We start from the raw sequence: 25,428 nt of genomic DNA, 5'->3' as shown, positions 1-25,428 counted from the left end.
TTCGTCTTGGATTCGTTTAGACTGCAATGCGGCAATGTAAAACTAACAAAGCACTTGTTAACTAAGAAATAATTAGGAATACTAAAATAATATACCGTAAAAGTATAAAAACATACCGAAGATAATTTTTTGTGAAAAATAATGACTATTTATTGTACAAATTTGTGCCGTTCGAAGGCAACTCGATCCAGTTCTTAAATCGTGGGCAGCCAGACCATGGCCAGACCGGCCAGACTGTCTGGCAAGCGTGTTTGAGAAAGCGTGGTCTGTGTGGTCGCGTTTTCAAGTTTGTGATGTAGTGGAGCGTGTTATGATCGCTGTTGTGACATGATGCATAACTAACAGGCTAGCTTCGGTAAAGACGCGCGGCATTCTGTGATCCATAGCTGTTCTGAACAGCCGAAGTCTAAGGAGACTACGGCGCCGCAGTACCACTGACAGCCGCCCCCGCTTCACTAATTCACTGTGTGTTGAAGTCAAAGTTAGGTGACAGCGTCATGGTGCAGCTTCTGGTGCTCCCGCCGGCGCCTCCCGGCCAGTCTGGTGCTGTCGCCTTCGGCAAGCTCACCGGTGAGAAAAACAGCTCTGCAGGAATTTCATCTAGTTTGTAAGAGTTAGCAGCCGTTAATCCTGGTCTTAATCCTTCGCTCCTTAATACTGGTCGGGGAATGACGTAGGTCGTACCAAAGAAATTGCATTTCCACGTTGTCTTGGAGAAAGTTTTGTTTATCTGGCAGGTATTTCGTGAGGCATTTCGTGTGACTCGGGCAAAAGAGTCGGCCTCAGATGCATTCGTAGTCTGTGCTGAAGGAAATTAAGTAAATACGAGCGTAATAGATAACAATGAGGGCACAGTGAAGAAGGTTAAGCAGACGACCAGCGGGTCTAGACGTAGCCTACACTGCAAGTTCGTGTTCCTTATAAAAAAATAATGTAAGGTCTGGATGTCCCGGATACTAAATTAACACTCTCGCCAAGTATAAGTGTTCACATAACGGCAGAGTGTCGAGATGGGCAAGAGCAACAGCCAGCGTCTGTCCATCGTGTAGAGCAAACAGAGCGTAAGGTCCACAGTTGCAGTCACATCGCACAGCTCAGCCTGGAGATTCTGTATCTCTCTTAAATGGTACTACTGATGTGTAAATGCCATTCCTAGCCTAAGCCGTCACAGAAGACTAGCACCTGTCATCAGAGCGTGTTGATAGTACGAGCAAACAAGATGCATCACAGCTGCGCGAGACCTCTCGTAGTAAAACTTTGTTAGCTGTAGTTGGTGAAGGCCTTTCGGAATGTTCAATGCGAAGTAAAACATGTTGCATAATTTTAATAACAGCTGAAAAGCACAAGAAAACACACTCAGTTGCACACAAACGTCCAAGAAAGGTGCCTCCCCGCCATCCTTTCACACTTATTATCTAGCCCAACTAAGAGTTATTTTTGTTGTAGAACGACTGAAAGGTAAGGAAGTTGGTCCAGACTCATAGCTATACCCGGGTAGCACAATAAAATACAACCAAAAGAAGAGCCTTTAGTGCCACATCCTGTCTATTTTATTAATCTCTTTGTCATGTTTCATCTGTTCCGTCACGCTGCCCAGGTATAGTCATAAAACTCGTTGCTGCATCCGAAGATTGTTGCGGTACCTTGCTGAACATGTTAAAGCGGAAGTACTGTAACAATGACACATTGGTGGTACCATTGTGTCTAAGCTAACAAACCTCTCAAAAGTTTGCTTCTGAGAAAAAGAAAGTTATGACAGTACCTCTGAAATTGAATTGACAGGTGGGCTAGCTAGTGGGTGTTCATTTTGTGAAGTGGGAAGCTCAGCACAGGGTGAACAAACAAAAAGAAGTGGACAGGGCATGGGCTCAGTCTCACATGAAAGTTCTAATGGTAAGATCTGCTGATATCTTAACAAGATGTCAAAAGGACTTTGACCAGATACAAAGCAGCAAAATAGGCATGACAGGTAATATGATGCACTCTGATCACAACCGTTCCTTGGGGAGACATGCAATATTCATTGTCTTCTGCTACATACGCATCACACATAATGTGCTTTCAAGGTGCCTCCTTGTCAGGTAGCTGAAACGATGACTCCCAGGGGCTATAGCATTGCACTGCTGAGTTGAAAGCCACAGGTTTGGCCCTGGCTGCGGCGGCCACATTTTGATGGTGGCGAAATGCAGTGAACGCTTGTGTACTTACAATTAGGCGCATACAAAAGAACCCCAGGTAGTTCAAATTTAACCGGAGAACCCCACTACGGCATGCCTCATAATAAGATTGTGGTTTTAGCACGTAAAACCCCAGAATTTAATTATTTAAACGAAGACTGGTTAATGTACCACTCGCTACTGCATTTTGTAAGGCAGTACAATCCAAGGTCAAAAAACGCCATTGCTTCACTGTACACATTTGTTCATTCTATCATAACCAAGAAAGCTATCATTCTTTCTTATTTACAGCAGGCTTTTACAAGTGTGTTGAGTGTGTATTAGTGGAGCACTGCATTAGCCATCTTCAGCTATCTGGCAAGGAAGTAAGGTACCTTTGGAGCACGTCATGGGTGATGCCCATGCAGCAATACACTATCAATAATATATGTGGAAAACCTAACATAAATGCTATTCATAATCTAACAAAAAGGTCGTCTAGAATTGAATGAGTGTCTAGGTTCTTGAAAATCAGCAATTACTTCCAGTCCATTGGAAGCATCTCGGCTGTAAGCACAACATACATTTGCCAAATGACAGCATGCAAATAAAACATTCCTCTCTGGTGACAGTAAGGTATATACCCAGGCTGCAGCACTGCGATAGGTTGGTGGCATCACATGCTGAACCTTGAGCTATGGCCAGAGTACTCCACTTTTCATTATTTTCATTTCACTTGCCTTTCTGTTTTTCACCTCCATGTAACAAACAGCTTGAAAACAGCAGAGTCCGAAATGCGCAGGTCAAGCATCTTATCTCAGTTTGGGCACTTTCCTGTCAACATTTGCAGAGCTCAGTCAGGTGGAAGTGGAACCTGTGGGCCGATGGTTTGAGGCGGTGTACCAGAATGCTCACACCCGCCACGTCTCGTCAGCAGCATCAATTGGTTCCGAGTCATCAGACGAGGGTGAAGGTGGAAGCGTTGCAGAGGACCCTGCTGAGACGCAGTACCTGCTCAGCCTCGACCCCAAAGAGTGGAAGGTGCTCCCCTTCTTTTCCTGCTTACGACATTCCTGTTGAGAATGTCTGTGCACACAAATGCTTTTTCCTTGTTTGCATCCTGACTTTATAGACATGAGACACTCAGCCAAAAGAGAGCAGAACAAGGTTTTCTACGCTGAATATTTTTTGGTACTCCAAGGTGCTCCTCAGAGGTGCAACTTGGGTTGGACTTGCTAAGGAAACGTTTCTGGTGCAAGAGTGGCTAGCACAACACGAAGGAGCTGGCGATCAAGAATTGCATAATGGCTGCTCTAACAAGATCTTAACATGTTAAAGAAAGTGTTATTTATATAACTGTAATCAGCAAAACAAATCGCAGCATCTGCATGAAACGATAGTGCTTTCCTGAATGAGGCCATAATTCACTTCAGTTCCTCTATTTTAGGCGCTGCTTCGACCTTTGGTGACAAAGGCCGGCACTGCACCTTGGCTCTTCTGTAATGTTCCCCCTCTATTCATGCACATGCACTGAGAGATTTCTTGAGAAATGCTCCTCTGTTCCAGTGACTGAGTTCAAGTAAAAGAAAGTATCTGATAAGCTCTGGAGTCCAAATAAATGATCAAGGTACCTGATAATGAAAATAAAGCTAGAGGGCCTCCAACTATACTAGCATCATTCCTTGGACAAAACAATTGTAACTGCTCTCCAAAAACACTCTACTACGATTCATGCATATACCTGTAGATGTTGGAGCCCCACATCATCATCATCATCATCAGCCTATTTTATGTCCACTGCAGGACGAAGGCCCCTCCCTGTAATCTCCAATTATCCCTGTGCTGTGCCAACTGATTCCAGCTAGCACCTGTGAATCTCTTAGTTTCATCACCCCGCCTAGTCTTCTGCCGTCCGCGACTGTGCTTCTCTTTTTTGGCACCCATTATGTAACCCACAATGCCCCACAAGGAGTGCCTATGAACTTACTGCTTCAACTGTAGGGATTTAGGCCAGCATATACCAGAGATTGTTTATGCCATGTGCACTACAGAAAGTGTAATAACTGGATATGTGCTGCCTTTCCTATGCTAGTGTCAGGCATTGCACACCCTGTAGGAGCATGCTGGGAGCAAGGATGACACAGAGCCCCAGCAGCAGTGCACAAAGCCTTTATGGCAGGCATCACAAAGGGCCTCTCTGAGGCACTAAATTGCACCAAGGATCATCAATCAGAACAATTGCAGATGCAAAAGTCAACATACATCGTGAGCAGCTCACGACCATCAATGAAGGTAACCTCATGCTTCTTGACAGCCACTCTCCTCATGTGATGCGGCTAAGGGTGTTTCAGCCAAACTTGCACCATGGACCATATTTTGTGGCCCAGTGTTTGGAAATAAATGACATTACATTGGTATAACCCCATGACCGGATGATGGGGTGCATTTGCACATGCGGAAATGCTGGCACTCTGCAATGACCCATAGCCAGGCATGGACCTGTCTTCAAGAAAGTTATTTTACATTTTAAAGAAAGGAGGAGCTGTGAGAACAGGACAACAGTGCCAGTGAGCAGTGGTTATGCAGATAGTCTACAGATGGCGCTTGGTGTGAGAAAACCAATCAAGAACGAGAGGAGCCATCTCGGTGGGCAGTAGGCAATAAAGGGTGATCGTAAGTACAGCAGGCATGATACAGTCATTGATCCTAACAGAGTAATGAAAGTCAAATGTACCAAAAGCCACAAGGTGCAGCATAGACTTCCAGCTGTTATTTACAAGACACGCTAAGCTGGCTTTGCAACTGAGCTATTTGTGGCTTGAATTATATAATGACGTTTTGCAAAGTGGCACTTGAAGACAGCCAGTGTAAAGGGAACAAAAAGATTGCAGCTAGCATTCTGTCAGTCGTGTTGACATCATGTCACCTGTTGCTTGTGTTTATTGCACACTTTTATTGGATACCTTCAAGTCATTCACTTATTGCTTTGTTTGTTTTCTGTGGACTGCTCCAATGCTGTTGCTTTCCAGGGTGTGTTCATGCAATTGTGCCAACACACAAAGCACGCGAAAAATTTCTGCCTGGTTTGGATTTGCCTCAACCTGTTGTGCTTTTTTATTTGTTACCAGACTGTTGCAACTGCCTGCTGTTGCAAGGGTTTGTGCTTAGCTTTGTGGCACTGTTCAAAAAGTGCCTCTCCGTCTGTGCAGTCCCAAGACCACTACCGAGTGCTCGGCCTGCAGGGAAAACGATATGCTGCCACCGACCATGACATCAAGAAAGCCCGTGAGAACTGCTGCTGACCATTTATTATGGTGATTGCACGCTGTAAATTGGAAAGAAAACATATAGCTTTGTGGGTTTCTTTTTTTTTTTGTGTGTGTGAATGTTTACTGCAAGACGATGAACGTGCTACTATTGAACAATTACAGTGCCTGTTGTTTGGCAAGTTGGTATTGATCTCGTTTACAAAACATTAGAGCCGACAAGAACAGCTCCTTGATTGCTCTTTCTCTCAATTTCTGGTGTCTGTGTGCATAGTCGTTATGAAAAAACAAAACAAAAAATGACTGCATGTGACTTTATAGCAACTATATGACTGTAAAGAAAAGTGGTTGTTTTAATTGGGCCTTCTTGTTGAATAATATTGGCTCTTACAGTTTGTAGACCTAGTATTGAAGGTGTTGAGATGAAGTGCGGGTGTATTGAACTGAAAGATGATGAAGTGTAAGATGAAACGAAAGCATAACATAATAGTTGTTGAATTTGATGTCAACCGTATGTGAAATTGCAGTTTATAAGCTTTATGCTTACATTATATTTGTTTGATTTTTCACTTGCGGTTGATTTTAATTTTCTTTTTTTGATTGAATGCACTCAGTAAATATTCCTTCACCAGTCACTAGAATTGTGCTCACTCATTTAAGTGCAACAACTGTCTTTCATATCGTTCCAGCATATCCTTGTGCAATTCACAGCTACAGTTCTGACAGCTTGCAATTTTATATGTTGCCAGAGCCAGCACAGCCTTCGGCACAGGACTCACTCTTAACGTTCCTCTCATGAACACCGCTAGCTCATGGCTGTCTTAGATGACAGTCAAAAATGTATTGAATGTCACCACGCCACCATCATTGCTATTGTCATTGTTGAGATGTTTTCACTGTCATCATATTCTCAATGCTGTGCCATTAAGTGCTTTGCACAGTAAGTGATACATGGATCAATCATTTTAAACAGCGCCCCAAAAAAAAAAAAGACATGCAAGAGCACAGGGCCAGCATTGTCCTGTGCTCTTCCTTGCCCGTTGTTGTTGTTTTTTTTTTTTTTCCGCTGTTTAAAATGAATGACCCATACCAACTAGTTGCACCGAAACCCTTCTAGAACATATGGATTTTTAAAAGGGGCTGAAGTTTTGGCCATCTTGATCTACCTTTGAGTCATGATAATGGTTTGATTTGGTCACTGCAGACCGGCGCAAGGTGTTGCTGCACCACCCCGACAAGCGGCGAACGGAGGGCGAGCAGGTCAGGGACCTGGACCGTGACTACTTCTCCTGCATCACTAGGGGTGAGCGACCGAATCACAGCTGGGCACCCTCACACTTTTCTTCATACTTAGCAGGCAGCTCTGCAAACACCAAGCAAGTGTTCTTTGTGGCCACTGGTTATTAGAAACGTGCCACTTCACTCGTTCAGGGATAAGTAAGTCCAGGTCTGTGATACATTTATGTAATAATTATCATATTTTGCGACATAAAACTCTGTTGCTGGCTAATTTCTGCATTGCTGAGTTTTCCATTGCTGTTAGCGGTTTGGTTCCTGTTGACCATTGGTGTGTTCCGCTCGAATTCGCAATTTTTCTAGAGGCAATTCATGTGTTGAGCGAGCCTGTTCGCTTACTTGTTTTTACGAACGGTGACTATCTAGCCTTTTACCACTATTTGAATGATGACGACTGGTCTGGATTTTACTATGCCACAGATGTTGACATGTGTACTCGTTTATATTTATTGGGCAACCACGTTTCAACGCCTAACAAATGTTATTGCACAGCGCACGACACACCTGCTTGTATCGGAAGTTTCTGGAATGTTATCGATCATTCTATGCAGTGCCTGTCACGGAACCTTGTGTAATCTGATTGCATGTGTGCGCGCCACGAATAGTGTACAACTTTGTGGAAGGCACGCGGGTCCCACCAATTACTCTTGAACATTCGACGTCTGATGTATAAAAGCCGACGCGCTTGGCCCACCGATCAGATTTTCTACGATTGCCGACTGTGTTCGCCACTATTGTTGTGCTTTAAGTGTAACTTGCTTTTTAGGGCACAAGTTCGCCCAATAAAGATTTAGTTTCGCCATTTATAGTTTTGCTACTGTGTTCGTCACAGTCACTACCACATCACAATATCAACAAAGCAGTTGGCATCCTTTTTGATACAGTCAAATCCTCGTTACTACGGACCCCACATTAACAAATTTCTCAAATTTATGAATATTTAAAAAATCCCCACCAGATTGCCTATATTTCCAATCTAAAGATATTTCAGAACTACGAATTCCAATACAGCGCATATTTCCGAATAACGCACATTGTTTATTTTCAGCATTACAAATTTTGGCTAAAAGTAACAATGCCGCAACTCTCGCGTAAAACAGAAACCACGAGTGCTGTAGCTATCATCATCACCATGTCGAGTGCCAACTGCTTCACCACAAACTTCGCGACCACGGTGGTAGAATAGGAGAGATGGCCAAGCGGCACCGCCTCGCCAATGCATCGCGCAATATGCGATGGCTCTCGAGTTGCCGCCGCTTTGCATCAGATGGCAGCAGGGGTAGTCTGGGCCCATTTCTCCGCTCCGATGTACTTGGAAGTACGTAGCCTGCGGGCGCTCACTGTATTTTTAAGCCTCTGATGTTTGAGAAAGAGCGCCGCATCGCACCAGACGCGTCTTCAATCACACTGAATAGTTATGGTCGCTTAAAACAGACTTTTTGCACTGATTTACGTGTGACTTCAGACGCGTCATTTATTCCTTGTTTATTGGGTTGTTTTTGTTTTTTTCTCTTTAGTTTGCTGGAAACAGATTGGTTCTGAGAACATGCGATGACTAATGTGTCATTGTCAAACTAATAATGTTTGAAACAAATATCTTTTTTATATGTTCACGATCAATAAGTACATCTGTTTCTTCTTCCTGATTACAATATTAATAAAGAATTCTTTATTAGCATGTACGACTATGCGGAAAGAGTATTTACTATGTTCCCCAAAGTACTGTTGTCGTGTTAACCAATATGTGTATATATGCATATATCAAAACATTTGCATTTGCAAGCATGCTCTGCTCACAAGGAAACGATTTTGGATCATTTGCTGCATTACTATGTATCAATGGGCATACTCCAGTATGCAAAAGAAAAAAAATCCAAAAGCACAAGACAAGACTAAAAAACTAAGGAAGCTATCAAAACTGGTTTGAACTACACTCTAAAAAAATTTACACCCTTTGGGGCTTATCTTGTCCCCAAACAATAATCGTCATCTACCTTGCTTGCGTTTCCTCTCATGAAAACTCGGCGCTCGCTACTTTCCTGTTGAGAATGCTGTGTCAAGCTGATAGCGCACAAGCCGTTCGTGACTAGGAAGTGCCGGGCTCGCAGCATTAAAGAAAAGAAATGTGGGCAAGACAGATGACGATTATTATCTGGGGACAAAATACAACCCAAAGGTTGTAAACATTTTTTAGTATGTAGTGCTTCGCAACAAAGTTAAAGGCGTGGGAGATACATATCGTGTTAACATACTTTTCTGCGCTCAATTGTGCTGTCACGGTGCATTTATTTAATTGTATACACTGCAACCTTGAAAAAGTATTCAGTTTCTAGCATAGCGTAATTGTATTCCCAAGTTAAATGCCAATAAAATATTTTGTTACCTTTATTTGGACATTTTTTTTTCTGTTCTTAGGGAGCTGAACAATAATTAGGCAATTGGTGAGCGCACAGTAACATTTAGTTACAGCCAGACGACCATAAATCAACTACGTCCATGAGCCAATGACATGAAAACCAAATTTTTTTTTTTTTTACGTTGTACACGCGCCGGTAAGGATTTTCACACTTCCAGAAAAATACATGCGCGCCCCTTGTGATCGGCATTCCGTATCAGTCTTGTCGAGATTACCCACGCCGATTAGAAATTTTTAAGCTCCAGAGAGCTTGACATACTTTTTTTTTTGTAGACAAGGCCAACAGACAGACTCTACAAATTACTAAAATTATAATCAGCGTTTTAAAGCCAGAAAAATTTCGATAATAACTGACCTTTTACAGCACAGTGAAAGCTTGTGATGCATGTCTTTGGGCCCATAAACCCATTTCGCCACCTGGTGACTGCTGCAGAAACTCCAGAGGTGCGGCGACGCGCTTGCGGCGCTCATTTGGCCACCTCTCCTATTCTACCACCGTGTTCACAACAAAGGTGAGATCACGACAAAGGTTGGATGACGACAAAGGCCCGAGATCCAACTATGTATGCAGCTGGTGACGGCGCCAAGAAGAAGCGAAAGCAGTTTTCGCTGCAGGACAAATTGGACTTATTGCAGGAAATCGACGCAGGGAAAAAGCAAATCAACATGAGCAGACAGCGTGGCATTGCCCCATCGACCGTGACGACCATTTTGAAAGACAGACAAGATTGTCAAGCTTCACCAGGAATCACAACTCACCCCTACGAGGAAACGGCTGTAACTGGGAAACGTTCAAAATGTGGACCAAGCTGTTCTCACATAGTTCAAAGATGCCAGACTGCAAAACGTTCCCGTGTCTGGCCTAATGCTCCAAGAAAAAGACAGCGAATTTGCCGATGCACTTGAAATAACTGGGTTCGACGCCAGTGCGGGTTGGCTTTTCCGTTTCTGCCAAAGGAACAGGATAACTTTGCAGGTAGTCTTGGGCGAGAAAAAGGCCGCTGACAGGGAAGGCACGGATTCCTTCCGCACTGATCGTTTTCTTGATGTGTATGAATGTCACTTCTCTCACCGCCAAATCACCGTCCTTGGGCACCTCGTGGATGCCAGAGGCGTGCGACCTGATCCGGACAAAATTCGCGCCGTTACAAACTTTCCTGTTCCGAAGTCTGCCAAGGACGTTCGTAGTTTCGTAGGGCTGTGCTCTTATTTCCGACGCTTTGTGAAGGATTTTGCGACCATCGCCCGTCCCCTTACCGACCTCTTGAAGAAAGACGCCCTATTTTCTTGGGGACCTGACCATGCTGCATCTTTTTCGCAGCTCACTACTCTCCTTACTACGCCTCCAATTCTGGCCTACTTTGACCCGTCTGCCTCAACGGAAGTTCAAACTGCTGCCAGTGGTCACGGCATAGGTGCAGTATTAGTACAACGCCAGCGTGGACATGGGACATGGTCAGCCTATGCCAGCCGACTTCTATCACCCGCCGAGCGCAGCTATTCAATCACTGAGCGCGAGTGCCTTGCTCTTGTGTGGGCTGTTGAAAAGTTTCGTCCATACTTGTACGGACGCCCCTTCTGTGTCCTCACTGATCACCACGCTCTCTGATGGCTATCCTCGCTCAAGTACCCCACGGGACGACTCGCTCGCTGGGCTTTACACCTGCAAGAATATACCTTCTCTGTGGTGTATAAGACGAGACGCTTGCACCAGGATGCCGATTGTATGTCCCGCTACCTTGTCGACAAACCGGCTGATGCGGACGCCATCGCTTGCGTTTTCTCTGTGTCCCAGTTGCTTCAAATCGGCAACGAGCAATGCCGCAATCCTTCATTACGAGCCCTCATTGACCGTCTGGAGTCAACGCCTGGCGATGCCTCTCTCCGGATGTTTCTCTTCAAGGAGGGGACATTATACCACCGCAATTTCGATCCACACGGCCCTGACCTTCTGCTCGTCATTCTATCACACTTGCGTTCGACTGTCCTCCACCAACTTCACGACGCTCCCTTGGCTGGACACTTGGGGGTCTCGTGCACATACAACTGTCTGTGCCCGTCGATTCTTTTGGTCGGGTATCGCCCGCTCCGTGCGGCGCTACGTTGCTGCTTGTGAGCCCTGTCGGCGCCAGAAGAAGCCCTCCACACCTCCAACTGGATGTCTCCAGCCGATCGACATACGACCCGAACCCTTTTTCCGTGTTGGCCTGGACCTTCTTGGACAATTTCTTCTATCGGGCTCCGGAAATAAATGGCTCGCCATCGCTACTGATTATGCTACGTGGTACAAAATCACCAGAGCCCTCCCGACAAGTTGTGCTACTGACGTTGCTGACTTTCTTCTCTATGACATCATTTTAGTGCACGGTGCTCTGTGCCAATTACTCACTGACCGTGGCCGCAGCTTTCTCTCGGCAATTGTCGAGGACATCCTCCGCTCCTGCTCGACACAGCACAAGTTCAGCACATCCTACCACCCACAGACCAACGGCCTCACGGAGCGCCTCAACCGGACCATCACCGACATGCTTTCGAAGTACGTTGTGAACGAGCACCACGACTGGGATCTTCAATTACCATATGTGACGTTTGCGTGTAATTCATCACGTCATGACACCACCGGCTATTCACCATTCTATCTCCTATATGGCTGAGAGCCCGCATTGCCTTTGGACACTTTGGTGCCCTCGGCCACACGTTCAGCCACTGAATACGCCCGTGACGGGATCACACATGCCAACCACGCGCGCCAACTCGCCCGCACCCGTCTCAAGGCCTCACAGGAGCATCAGAGACGCCTCTATGATTGCCACCATCGCGACGTGCACTTTTCTCCGGATTCTCTGGTGCTTCTCTGGTCGCCCATTCGACGTGTGGGCCTTTCCGAAAAGCTGCTGTCGCGCTACACTGGCCCACGCCGTGTGGTGCGACAAGTGACCGATGTCACGTATGAAATCATCCCCGCCGACCTCTCAGCGTCATCGTCAACTGCAAGTGACATCGTTCACGTGGCGAGACTAAAGCCATACCATGCACCTTTCACCGAGGATGTGTAGATTAAAGGGACACTAGAGGTTACCAGAAACTCAAGTTAAAGTGGTAGATCAATGTTCTAGAACGTCTAAGGCGTCAATATAATCGCGAGCAGAGCTTTAGTAACCGAGAAATTGAGGTAAATGCATGACACGATTTGAGACCCCCCAGCGACATTCCGGTACTAGCCCGATGACGAAAGGACTCCTCATAATTTGTGTTACTAATACTCAACTACTCGTATTAAAAATATCATTTCATTCGATTATAAGACGGAAAAAAATGCTGCTTGTCTACGTCTATTCGATTCTAAGAAAAAAAAAACATTTTGACGTTACCCTTCAGTAATATGGGTGTTCGAAAGGTTTCGTTTTCGCTCGACTCTGCGCGCTCGACTCTGCGCCGCGCACGCTTTGGAGTTTCAGTAGTTTCGTTATCGCGTCGTGCTGTGAGGGTTCTGCTGGCTCGCGAAACTTTCATTTGGAACAAGCAGCGAGAATGCCACGTCCATGTGATGTCGTGGGAAGCCCTCGTTGCTTTCCTGCTCCGGAGAGCCGGTGTCGAGGCCGCCGTCGTAGTACGCAACGACGCCGGCAGTGCGAGCCCTCAGCAGCAGGTCGCGCTCGTCGGTGCTTAAATCGCTGAAGTTGAGCCCACCATCGCGAGCCAATCTGTCGGTGTCAGGGTCTATTGCGACGAGCGTCGAAGTTAGCGTCATAGAATGAAGTACCAGCTTATGGGCGTCTTGCGCTGGAGTTTGAGGTATAGTAGCGGCGCCTGGTGGCGGTGCGGGAAACGACATCTGGGTCGTGCCAGCTTGGGTCGTATTGAGCCCTGGCTGTGTCGAAGCACGTTTCTAGGCCGAGTTTTGCGTCGATTCGCACATTTTTATGCCCTGTTGCAAGTGCGAAAAGGCTCGTCGCTTCTCATAGACCACGCCGACCACGCTGCGAGCTCGCCGCAGCCTATAGTTTAACGAAAACGGACTCTCCGTGTGCCATGGGACGTAATGTGGGAAGTAATTCGTTTCTCCTTCCGCTAGCCACCATACTCCCGCTTTCGCTCTGCTGTCGGCTCTGCCTTGGCTCTGTTTCTGACCGCGCGTTCGCGTTTTGCGCAGAAAAGCCGTAGCGCCGTCTGCCGACGCCGTTCTACTCACCGATGGCGCAACGTCACTATGAGACCATGATGTCAGTACTCCTCGATCGGAGGGCGGGCGATTTGAACTGCGCTAGAGGTACGCGGACGCTTCAGAACGCATTTTCTCTTAAAATAAGTCTCTCCTTGGCACGAAACAAGCGTTTCGAGGTTTCTGTGATGGTATTTCAACAGTCCACGTTGACTTAATAGTAACCTTTAGTGTCCCTTTAAGCACCGGGATGGTGCTTCTACTACCGGGGGTGATGATACAGAACAGCCACCACGGTGTGGCTGCACTGATGAAGAAGAAAGACGACGTGTGTGCCCGTTTGATGTAGTGTCACCATTTTGGCCTCCGTGAGCTCCCCTGTAAATAAATTGTGCATCAGCCACATGTAACAATATTTTCAATGCGGATGAGACCGCACGTTTTTATCAGCTCCTGCCAGACTGGACGATGCACTTCTAAGGGCAGCAGTGCAAAGGAGGCAAGAAGTAACATCTTCGCGTGACAGTCCTGCTTTGCTGTAATGCAACAGGCACGAAGAAGATTAAACCGCTCGTCATCGGCAAATGTGCGAAGCCTCGCTGCATGAAAAACATCATGTTGTTACAGTACGACTACCACGCCAACAAACAAGCCTGGATGACCAGAGAACTCTTTTCCGGGTGGCTCATCAAACTTGACGACCAAATGAGGAGGGATGACCGAAGCATTCTACTGGTTGTCAACAGCTGCTCTGTTCACATTGTGAATGTTCGCTTGATGCACGTTCGCTTGAAGTTTCTGCCACCAAACAAACGTCCTTGCTGCAACCCCTAGACCAGGGCCTTATAAAGAGTGTGAAAGCAGAGTTTCATAAGTGCCTTGTGCAGTGGTTGATTATGAACCTCTGCCTAAAGCAGCTGACTGCAGTCAATATTCGTCAGGCAGTGGAAATGCTCACAGGAGCTTGCTGGAACTTGAAGGCGTCCACCATTAGCAACTGCTGGTGAAAAGCAGGGCTTGTCAAAGTGCCTGTGCAGCTTGAAGATGGCCTGGAGGTGACAGACAACAACCCAGGAGACCTGTGGATCGAGGTTGGGGAACTGCTGCCCACCATCCCTTCCTTCGACGACTACGTGGAGAGCGACAGCGCAGCACTAAAGGCAGCGGTCCTTACAACTGAAGGGATTGTTAAACTGTGTTCGCGACGTCTCCAGTGACGATGACGACCCGAAGGAAGACAACTGTGGGTCACCGAACACAGAAGATGAGATCGTGTCGAACGTAGATGTTTTTCTGCACATGAAAAAAGTCCGCACTTACGTCACCCGGTGCAGTGACGTACCCGATGAGGTATTGTACAAACTCGAAAATGTTGACGCATTCCTAATCGGTCATTTTTACTGCACGCGCCAAAAGAAAACATTTTTATTTGAGAGTAGGCTTGTTTGCACATGCGTCGACCACCAAGGTACGTCATTTTCATTCCTAGGTTTGTCCACTGGCTCTGCAAGTTTTTCATTTCAATGATATTTCAAAATAACGAACGATTTTCAGAAGACCCGTGCGATTTGTTATATCGAGATTTCACTGTAATGTAAAATGTGCTCTGGAAGCCTTCATTGCTTGCAAAGAGTTTCATCCTGCTCGCTATCCTACATGGTTTTCTAAGGAATTGCGTGGTTTTCTTTGTAAAAAGCTAAGGTGGGAAGTTCAAGGACATAGAATAATCAGAGCGGTACGAAAAATTTTGTCTCTTGCAAAGCCAGGTGAAACACATAATGCGTAGAGACAGTGATGCATACCGTATTTACACAATTGAAGGTCGACCTATCTTTTTTTTAATTTGAAAATCTGAAGTGAAGGGGTCGACTTACAATCAAAACCAAAACATGGCACCGCCAAAAAAGCGAGATCAATGAGATATCAGGGGAGATAAAACATAGTTACAATGTTATGTTTGCTCTATGGCCCTACCTGTAGCTTTTCGCTATCCCGCACCTTTGTTCACTTTTCGGAAGGGTTTTTCAACATTTTTTAGAGTTTTACAGTGCACACAACACGCATGGGGGGGGAGGTGTCGATAGTTGATGGAAGTGCTGCTGTTCCATTCGCAGCGGCACCCTCAGAACGGCGGCGTTTGTGGGGCGTATCGATAGTTCATAGGAGAGCAGACACCACTCATATGTTTCTTTCTCCCTGTACCTCTTTAGTTTTATGCGTTCAAGTTAACTGTGCCACATGCTACTTCCATGCTTCCTCAGTCGTCATGAGTGCTCAGAGTCCACTAAACATTCGGCGCTCGTTCACAGCAGCGTTCAAGAGGGATGCCATCGTTTACGCTGAAGAAACAAATAACTGCGTAGTGGGCCGCAAGTTTGATCTTTTGCCGTGAGTATGAGTGGCTGGTGGAAGAAGACCACGAACTTATGCCAGCCGGACCTGTCAAGAGAGCCTCCCTGATGGCTGCGTGTAGTTGGGTGCATTCTGTGTGGGCTGCTGTTCCACAAGATGTCATGGTGCGGTTGTTTGCCAAATGTGGAATTTCACTGGACGACGACGCGCTGTGGGACCGTAGCAGCGATGACGATGGCGGCACTAGTGAGGACGATGGCACATTTGAAGGCGAGTAGTCCAGTGACCATGCCAGCTACCAATAAATTTGCGTTATAGAATGCACCATCGGGTATGTTCTTTTTTTTTTTCCTGTTGCATTTTTTTACATTCGAGTCGACTTGCAATCATGAAAATACGGTACATTAAATTTGTCGAAGGGCATGTAAAATGTGGTCCCAAATGTTTCTGGACCTATTTAAAAGATTACAGTTTTGAGTGGGCTGAGATTAATGTCATAAATCATCCATTTCCTGGCATTCTTAGAAACTGTGACAACTCAGTCAAACCTCTATATAATGAATCATGTTGGACCGCCGAAAATCATTCTTTATTCTGAAAGGGCGTTATAGTGAAAGCCCCAAAATTAATCATTCCACCCATCAATCTATCAGTTCATATGTTGTCACCATTTAAGCTACCCACGAAAAAATCACTCTTGGCTCTCAGCCTGCGCTGTTGCCATTTTCCTTAGGTTCTGCCACCACGCATCACCGTATAAAACAAGTGACATGCACAAAGCTGACACTGAGAAAACTACTGGCAAAAAAGAAGCTCCATGTCACCTCCTAAGTGCAATGTTTCTTGTTTGTTTGTTTTTCACATTCCTTGCCATTGACACTGCAATTGTCTCACTTGAGAACACCTGAACGGTTCCAAAGCACAAGTGCTCATAAACAACACCGACCGGAGACTGCAAAGTGTGACCGTGTGGCATCCCCACGAATACTGAGGTTACATTTCTCCACGCGCTACTTCAGCCGCAGAAAGAAGGATGAAAGAAAAAAGAGATGCGCCTCCATTGAGAGACAACACTTTCCTGGGCAGAGTGTGCACTGATAAAACCTGATGCGTCGTTGCCTCCACAATAGATTAAAAAAAAGAAATCCCTCCCGCATTTTTTTTAATTGAGCGCAGTCTCAGGTTTTCAGAACCAGTCTGCTGAGGCGTCTGCATTGTGCACCTTGTCTTCTGCTAGCCTACTGTTTCAGCTGTCGTGAAGGATGCACAGAAGTCTAAAAATCCCCAGATTTCGGAATGTTAGTGGTACTGAGCCATTGTTAACACTACACGAAATCTGATTAACGATCGTTATTCTGAAATGTTTGGTATTCTGAAGTTCGTAGTACTGAAATATTCTTACATTCAAACCGTAAGAAGTCAGCAGGGGATTTTGGAAAAGTTTGTTAATCTGAAAAGTTTGTGAAAAGTATGGGAAGTTCATAGTAATGAGGTTTCACTGTATCACCAATGCATTTGCTGAACATTTTTCCTCGGTTTTCCTGAATACAGCACATGCTCTCCCAGCACTGGTGACTGGCACTATATAGCTTCAGTGACCATTTCGCATTCTCTTGCTTGCAACCACATACCAAGTTTTGTTATCAAAGGCTGTTTTGTTTTTGTTCCTCTCCTTACGCACATCTTTAATGTAGCTTTGCGTACTGCTGCCTTTCCTTCTTGTTGGAAGAATGCCATTGTTGTGCCAGTTCATGATAGTGGCATCATGAGCAACATAAAAAATTATCGCCCCGTGTCCCTCTTGTCTCTGTTGCAAAAGTGTTTGAAATAGCTATTTTCACATGTGTCGTTTTTCTTTAAGCATAAGTTTAGTACTACTATATACTAACCTGACTCTCTCGAACCTGTTTACATCGAATTATCCTGTATATTGAACAATTTATCAACATAGTATGCATACTTACAATGAGTTTATATAGCAAAAGTTGCGCTTACACCAAACAAAAATAGCCACTCCCAATATATCGTACATCAAGCGGCGCAAAAGTGCCCCCAGGAGATGGTGTTCCTTCGCAGCAGCAGGGACACCAATTGACACGTCTCAAAAGGGGTTTAGCCCAACGGCGGGGCTCCATTTACCGGCTCTCCCTGTCATGACTGCACCGCATCGAGAGAGTCGGCGACACCCCCCGCCCCTGCAATAAATGATCCTGGCCTGCCCGCAGCGCTTGCTCGTACAGCCAATCAGAGGTTGTTGTGTCCTTGTCGTGCACGATGGTGCAAGTCCGAGTTGCCTTGCTGCTTTGCTTTCATTGGGTTTGCACTTTGTAGGCCTTGTGGGCAAGCGGTAGTTGCTTGCAGTAAAGCATTGGAAAGCTTGGGTCATATTCTCAGACCGAAGATGATACGGTCAGTTTTGTAGATAACCCTGCCTGCTGCAGCACCACCACCACCGTCGATGGGGGACAGTGATCGTGGCAAGGTGATAAGACAAAAAAGTCTTCCCTTGTAGATGCCGATGCTTGTAGTGTTAGTCTTATGAAAAATAATGTATGCCCGAAAGTGGCGATCCAAGAATGCAACACCCTGTTTTTGGCCATTTTTAGAACAAGTGGCCTGGAATAAGGGATCCTGGGAGTGTGATAAGACAGCGTGCTTGGCATTGTACCAAGAAAGCCTTCCCTTGTAGACTCAGAAGGGTTTGGGTGCAAGCTAGTTGGTACGGATCATTCATATTTAAAACAGCGCCAAAAAACACGGACAAAGGAGGACACAGGAGGAGCGCTGTTCAGAGAAAACACAAAAATAAACACTGCTCGCAGACGATAAATGATGACTCAGAAGGGTTTGGGTGCGAGCTAGTTGGTACGGATCATTCATAATTAAAGCAGCGCCAAAAAACACGGACAAGGGAGGACACAGGACGAGCGCTGTCAGAGAAAACACAAAAAGAAACTGCTCGCAGACAATAAATGATGACTCAGAAGGGTTTGGGTGCGAGCTAGTTGGTACGGATCATTCATATTTAAAACGGCGCCAAAAAACACGGACAAGGGAGGACACAGAACGAGCGCTGTCAGAGAAAACACAAAAAGAAACACTGCTCGCAGACAATAAATGATGACTCAGAAGGGTTTGGGTGCGAGCTAGTTGGTACGGATCATTCATATTTAATGCAGCGCCAAAAAACACGGACAAGGGAGGACACAGGACGAGCGCTGTCAGAGAAAACACAAAAAGAAACTGCTCGCAGACAATAAATGATGAATCAGAAGGGTTTGGGTGCGAGCTAGTTGGTACGGATCATTCATATTTAAAACGGCGCCAAAAAACACAGACAAGGGAGGACACAGGACGAGCACTGTTCAGAGAAAACACAAAAATAAACACTGCTCGCAGACGATAAATATTGACTCGGAAGGGTTTGGGTGCGAGCTAGTTGGTACGGATCATTCATACTTAAAACAGCGCCATAAAACACGGACAAGGGAGGACACAGGACGAGCGCTGTGAGAGAAAACACAAAAAGAAACTGCTCGCAGACAATAAATGATGACTCAGAAGGGTTTGGGTGCGAGCTAGTTGGTACGGATCATTCATATTTAAAACGGCGCCAAAAAACACGGACAAAGGAGGACACAGGACGAGCGCTGTTCAGAGAAAACACAAAAATAAACACTGCTCGCAGACGATAAATGATGACTCAGAAGGGTTTGGGTGCGAGCTAGTTGGTACGGATCATTCATATTTAAAGCAGCGCCAAAAAACACTGACAAGGGAGGACACAGGACGAGCGCTGTCAGAGAAAACACAAAAAGAAACTGCTCGCAAACAATAAATGATGACTCAGAAGGGTTTGGGTGCGAGCTAGTTGGTACGGATCATTCATATATAAAGCAGCGCCAAAAAACACTGACAAGGGAGGACACAGGACGAGCGCTGTCAGAGAAAACACAAAAAGAAACACTGCTCGCAGACAATAAATGATGACTCAGAAGGGTTTGGGTGCGAGCTAGTTGGTACGGATCATTCATATTTAAAGCAGCGCCAAAAAACACGGACAAGGGAGGACACAGGACGAGCGCTGTCAGAGAAAACACAAAAAGAAACTGCTCGCAGACAATAAATGATGACTCAGAAGGGTTTGGGTGCGAGCTAGTTGGTACGGATCATTCATATTTAAAACAGCGCCAAAAAACACGGACAAAGGAGAACACAGGACGAGCGCTGTTCAGAGAAAACACAAAAATAAACACTGCTCGCAGACGATAAATAATGACTCGGAAGGGTTTGGGTGCGAGATAGTTGGTACGGATCATTCATACTTAAAACAGCGCCAAAAAACACGGACAAGGGAGGACACAGGACGAGCGCTGTCAGAGAAAACACAAAAAGAAACACTGCTCGCAGACGATAAATAATGACTCAGAAGGGTTTGGGTGCGAGCTAGTTGGTACGGATCATTCATATATAAAGCAGCGCCAAAAAACACGGACAAGGGAGGACACAGGACGAGCGCTGTCAGGGAAAACACAAAAAGAAACTGCTCGCAGAGAATAAATGATGACTCAGAAGGGTTTGGGTGCGAGCTAGTTGGTACGGATCATTCATATTTAAAACAGCGCCAAAAAACACGGACAAAGGAGAACACAGGACGAGCGCTGTTCAGAGAAAACACAAAAATAAACACTGCTCGCAGACAATAAATGATGACTCGGAAGGGTTTGGGTGCGAGCTAGTTGGTACGGATCATTCATATTTAAAACAGCGCCAAAAAACACGGACAAGGGAGGACACAGAACGAGCGCTGTCAGAGAAAACACAAAAATAAACACTGCTCGCAGACGATAAATAATGACTCAGAAGGGTTTGGGTGCGAGCTAGTTGGTACGGATCATTCATATTTAAAACAGCGCCAAAAAACATGGACAAAGGAGGACACAGGACGAGCGCTGTTCAGAGAAAACACGAAAAGAAACACTGCTCGCAGACGATAAATGATGACTCAGAAGGGTTTGGGTGCGAGCTAGTTGGTACGGATCATTCATATTTAAAACAGCGCCAAAAAACACGGACAAAAGAGGACACAGGACGAGCGCTGTTCAGAGAAAACACAAAAATAAACACTGCTCGCAGACGATAAATAATGACTCAGAAGGGTTTGGGTGCGAGCTAGTTGGTACGGATCATTCATATTTAAAGCAGCGCCAAAAAACACGGACAAGGGAGGACACAGGACGAGCGCTGTCAGAGAAAACACAAAAAGAAACTGCTCGCAGACAATAAATGATGACTCAGAAGGGTTTGGGTGCGAGCTAGTTGGTACGGATCATTCATATTTAAAACAGCGCCAAAAAACATGGACAAAGGAGGACACAGGACGAGCGCTGTTCAGAGAAAACACAAAAAGAAACACTGCTCGCAGACAATAAATGATGACTCAGAAGGGTTTGGGTGCGAGCTAGTTGGTACGGATCATTCATATTTAAAACAGCGCCAAAAAACACGGACAAAGGAGGACACAGGACGAGCGCTGTTCAGAGAAAACACAAAAATAAACACTGCTCGCAGACGATAAATAATGACTCGGAAGGGTTTGGGTGCGAGCTAGTTGGTACGGATCATTCATACTTAAAACAGCGCCAAAAAACACGGACAAGGGAGGACACAGGACGAGCGCTGTCAGAGAAAACACAAAAAGAAACACTGCTCGCAGACAATAAATGATGACTCAGAAGGGTTTGGGTGCGAGCTAGTTGGTACGGATCATTCATATTTAAAACAGCGCCAAAAAACACGGACAAGGGAGGACACAGGACGAGCGCTGTTCAGAGAAAACACAAAAAGAAACACTGCTCGCAGATAATAAATGATGACTCAGAAGGGTTTGGGTGCGAGCTAGATGGTACGGATCATTCATATTTAAAACAACGCCAAAAATGCGGACAAGGGAGGACACAGGACGAGCACTCGTCCTGTGTCCTCCCTTGTCCGTGTTTTTTGGCGCTGTTTTAAATATGAACTTCCCTTGTAGATGCCGATGCATCTAGCGTTAGCCTTGTCAAAAATAAGTTATGCCCGGAAGCAACCATCTGAGAATGCGACACATTGTGTTTGGTCACTTTTAGATTAATCACTCATGCTCTGCTGAATCCGATATTTAGGCGCTCTCCATTTGGAGGTTGAGCCGTGCTTAGTGTTGTTTTAAGATCTTGCAGCACGTTCGTGTGATTTTAACAGCATGTTTGGGCAGTACGTTTCCCAGATATTAAGTTTATTCTCTCGCGGTTCCGTGGAAAATGTATTACAGGGGCTGCACTTTAAATTGATCAACAGTGGTTGGACATAGGGTGCTTCGGCTTGGGGCCAATATTTCGGCACAAGGGCTTGTCTTTGGTGGGGGGGCTAGGACGAGTCCCCTTGCCGACTTCCGTTAGATTTTAAAGCGAGAATGGTAGCTCAAAATGAATGATTTCAGTGTTTACCCGATCCGAATGTGCACTTTTTTCCAAGAAAATTTGCCCAGAAGTTGCTTAGGCATTGCAATCTGATACGAAAGCAAAAGCGCATTCATGCCATTCATAACAGGGGGAGCTAACCTAGCCAGTGTCATCACCATTGTTATCGCAAGGTCGTGACCATGCATGGTGACGAAACGAGTTCTCACATAGCATGACGACAACAGTGCACCGTTTGCAGTTTGATTGCGAAAAGTTATTTTACATGTTAAGCCAGTGGTACCAAGTCGAATCACTTGTTCTTGGCCGAAGAAGCGCATGCGTCGCAGGACGGACTAGTGAAATGGTTAGCGTAGGCGAGGGCCTCAATCCCATTTGGAATTTTCGCACAGTCGTACAATAAATGCAGAATATCAAATACCCTGTGGATCATACGGAGGATGACATGTTGTGGTTCTTCAGAGCCAGCCATAAAGTATTGTCTGAGAGAGATGTAAATTAAGTAAATTCCCATTCCATGAAGGTAAAGCTTGCTGGTCGTGCCTTATTTATTTGTCAGAATCTGAAGCGTACATGTGTTTTTCTAGCAAAGAAAACAGGTGTGCATTTGATTTCTATGTACTTCGTGTAAAAGCTCTAATGTCATTTCTAGGTTAGTTTTCTACTTTGCACCCACAAAGACGGGGTGCATGTTTGATTCCGGGGCGTGTCACAATTGGCCGTGAATACTGTGAATTGTTACGGCTGTGTGTTCCTCTTTTTTTTTTTTTGCCTCTTGATTAAATCGTCCAATTTCATCTTGGCGTGCCCACTCAGCGTGAATTGTGGCACGAGACATCGACACTTGTCGAGATGGAGGGGCCAGAACGAACCAACACGCACATTGTCATTTTCCTATTTAAGACAGTAGAGTCAGAATACGATACGTAATGCTACCAGAGTGAAACATAATGCTAACAGCGACACATCTGAGTTATCGCCTATTGAAAGCGGGCAGTAAGTTTTCAACAGCACTACGGCCCACACCCTGTGACCCAGACAGGGGAGGATGTTTATCGTTGGCAGCGATGGCTGTGAATATGGCATGCGACGACCCGGGAGGGAGAAAATTGTTTGTGTGCTGGCATTTTCTTGTGAGACAGGCAGGCGAATATTGCAGAGACGCTGTTGTGAAGGGCAGCTGCTGTTTGCTACTGCATGTGCCACGTGCTTTTCCTTGTTTACCTGGGATCTTGCGGCCGGAAAACGTATGGTACGATTGCAGTTTGGTGAGGTACTGAATGTTAGTGCCGAAAGATTGTGTTCCCCTGGAGCATAAACTGCTAAAAAATAAGCGTAACTGTATTCACTTTTCACATAACTTTTGACTTTTAAAAACTTTTAATAACTTTTAACTGTATTCACTGCATTCACGTAACTGGTCACTTTTTGTGTTCTCGATTGCGAACGTTGGTGCCGAAAAATGGTATGTAATGGGGATCGTAACAATGAAGCTCTACTGTAGCGCAGCGCAAGGCAGGCACACAGGGCAACAGAAAGACGGGGACACAGCTGTGTTTTTTGCTTGTGCTGCGCTGTGCATAATGCCATCCCAACTAGCCCATCCATCCATCATTCCATTGAACATGAAGTCAGCATACATCGCAGCCAATTAAAGCACAAAGTTGCAAAGATGGGTTGAAGTGACTTTGCCATATATTCAAGGTTGTGAACCTTTGGGAAGGATATTGGTGCCCTCATAATATTGGAGGGGCACCTCAAGGCAACATGGAGCTTCCACTCGTTCAAAGAATGTTGTAAATCGATTGCTAAGGGGGTGGGCGGTAAGCAGGCAACTGGTGACACAGTGCTCTTACAACCCTCCTCTTCCCAGTCATAAGCAACGGGTGCAAGTTGTGTCATCATCTTAAACCACGAGGACAGAGAGAGAAAGCAAAGGAATGACCTCAGCCTGACTTTCGTTAATGTGATGAGCATTCAATGAAGTGATACACCACATTGCTTCCTCCAAAGCACGTCATGTATAAGGCATTTGTGCCAATTGGGTTCGTCTTCTGCGCTTTTCTATAGATGCACTGTGCTGTCTAGTGACCACACTCTGAAGTCTGTGCGTAGCACATGTCTGAATATATATGATCTAGATTCAATTCCACTCAGCTCTGGAGAAATATTAAAGAATCCTTTCGTTTTTCTTGTGATTGAAGAGCAGCACACACTCAGCGCCCCATAACCAGTGACCCATGTTGGCCTGACGGTTGGTTTCGAAGCCAGTTTTCCAGCACTGCATCCCGATGCTCCTCTACCCTTGTTGATCTCGAGAGGGAGAAAAGCTTGACCATAAGAGAGGAAAAACAACATGGAATTAAGACAAGCCTGCATCGTGTCATACTGAGTGTACCCAGGAACTGAATTCTTATTCTTTGTAAATGTTCTTACATGCTGTTTTATTAACCTCACCACATTAACCTGTCCAGTGATGGCTTTCAGTTTGCTTCATCCTGATAGTGAAGCGCCAACTTTTATTCCTCCTTTGTGCCTTTCTTCAATCTGGACATACAGTAAACGCACATTAATGAAAGCACTAATGTGTCAAAATATCTGTCAAGTCAAAGCCTTTTCCTGGTTCAGTGTCAACTCCATGTATTTTTCACTTCTTGTCTCGAAATACTCTTGCACCGCACTTTCAATTTTCATGAAATCTCGACTGTGAAATTGTCAGGAAAAAGTTAGTACCCAAAAGAATCCATACTTTGTGGCCACTGAAATATCGGCTAAAAATGTCAGAACCGCAAGTTTGTAGCAAATTGGTTCACATGGCATTGGCTGGTATGCCAACCAAGGTCATGTGAGAGAGGGCAACCCCTAGCAACTACTGCTAAAAGGAAAGTACATGCGACTTCCGCAATGTGCACCCCGCAGGGGCGTCTGTGTAAGTAGGCGTTTGGTGTGTTGCAACACCATGTACCCGAGCACACGAGGGTTGGACCCTCCCGCGTGTAGCCGTGTGCGCCTTAGCCGTGTCTGGGGAAAGGAGGATCCTGGGGGTTGAGCCGATGCCGGGTGTTCGGACCTTTAAGGCCCCCCGGCGGAGGCAACACACCTCTTTGGCCTCTGCTTCACGTAGACTGCACCCCCAGACTGACCCACTCGGGGGATATCGGCAGTCGTTTTTTCCTGTCCTCCTCTCCAATCTTTGTCTTTCTCTCTAGCCTTTTTTATCTTTCCTGTCTTCTCATCACTTCTCCTCACTTCCTAGTTTCCCGGCGCGAGGGTTAACCTTATGTGGCTAGCCAGCCTTGGTTATGCTGTATTTGGTTATAGC

General features: G+C 45.7%; 1 protein-coding gene across 1 annotated transcript in view; it reads left to right on the top strand.

The window, feature by feature from the left end:
* Positions 1 to 189: 189 nt before the first annotated feature.
* LOC142584720 (dnaJ homolog subfamily C member 2) overlaps positions 190 to 25,428 on the top strand; it is a 127,858-nt gene continuing 102,619 nt past the window's right edge. The window contains exons 1-4 of the mRNA XM_075694939.1: positions 190 to 570; positions 3,007 to 3,197; positions 5,366 to 5,441; positions 6,627 to 6,725. Of these exons, the coding sequence (XP_075551054.1) occupies positions 498 to 570; positions 3,007 to 3,197; positions 5,366 to 5,441; positions 6,627 to 6,725 (439 nt within the window). The 5' untranslated portion in view covers positions 190 to 497. The remainder of the gene's footprint in view (positions 571 to 3,006; positions 3,198 to 5,365; positions 5,442 to 6,626; positions 6,726 to 25,428) is intronic.

The sequence above is a fragment of the Dermacentor variabilis genome, chromosome 6 (assembly GCF_050947875.1).
Source record: "Dermacentor variabilis isolate Ectoservices chromosome 6, ASM5094787v1, whole genome shotgun sequence".
In the NCBI taxonomy this organism is placed as follows: Eukaryota; Metazoa; Arthropoda; class Arachnida; order Ixodida; family Ixodidae; genus Dermacentor; species Dermacentor variabilis.
The sequence above is the reverse complement of the archived record's forward strand: the minus strand, read 5'-3'. Positions and strand labels throughout refer to the sequence as shown.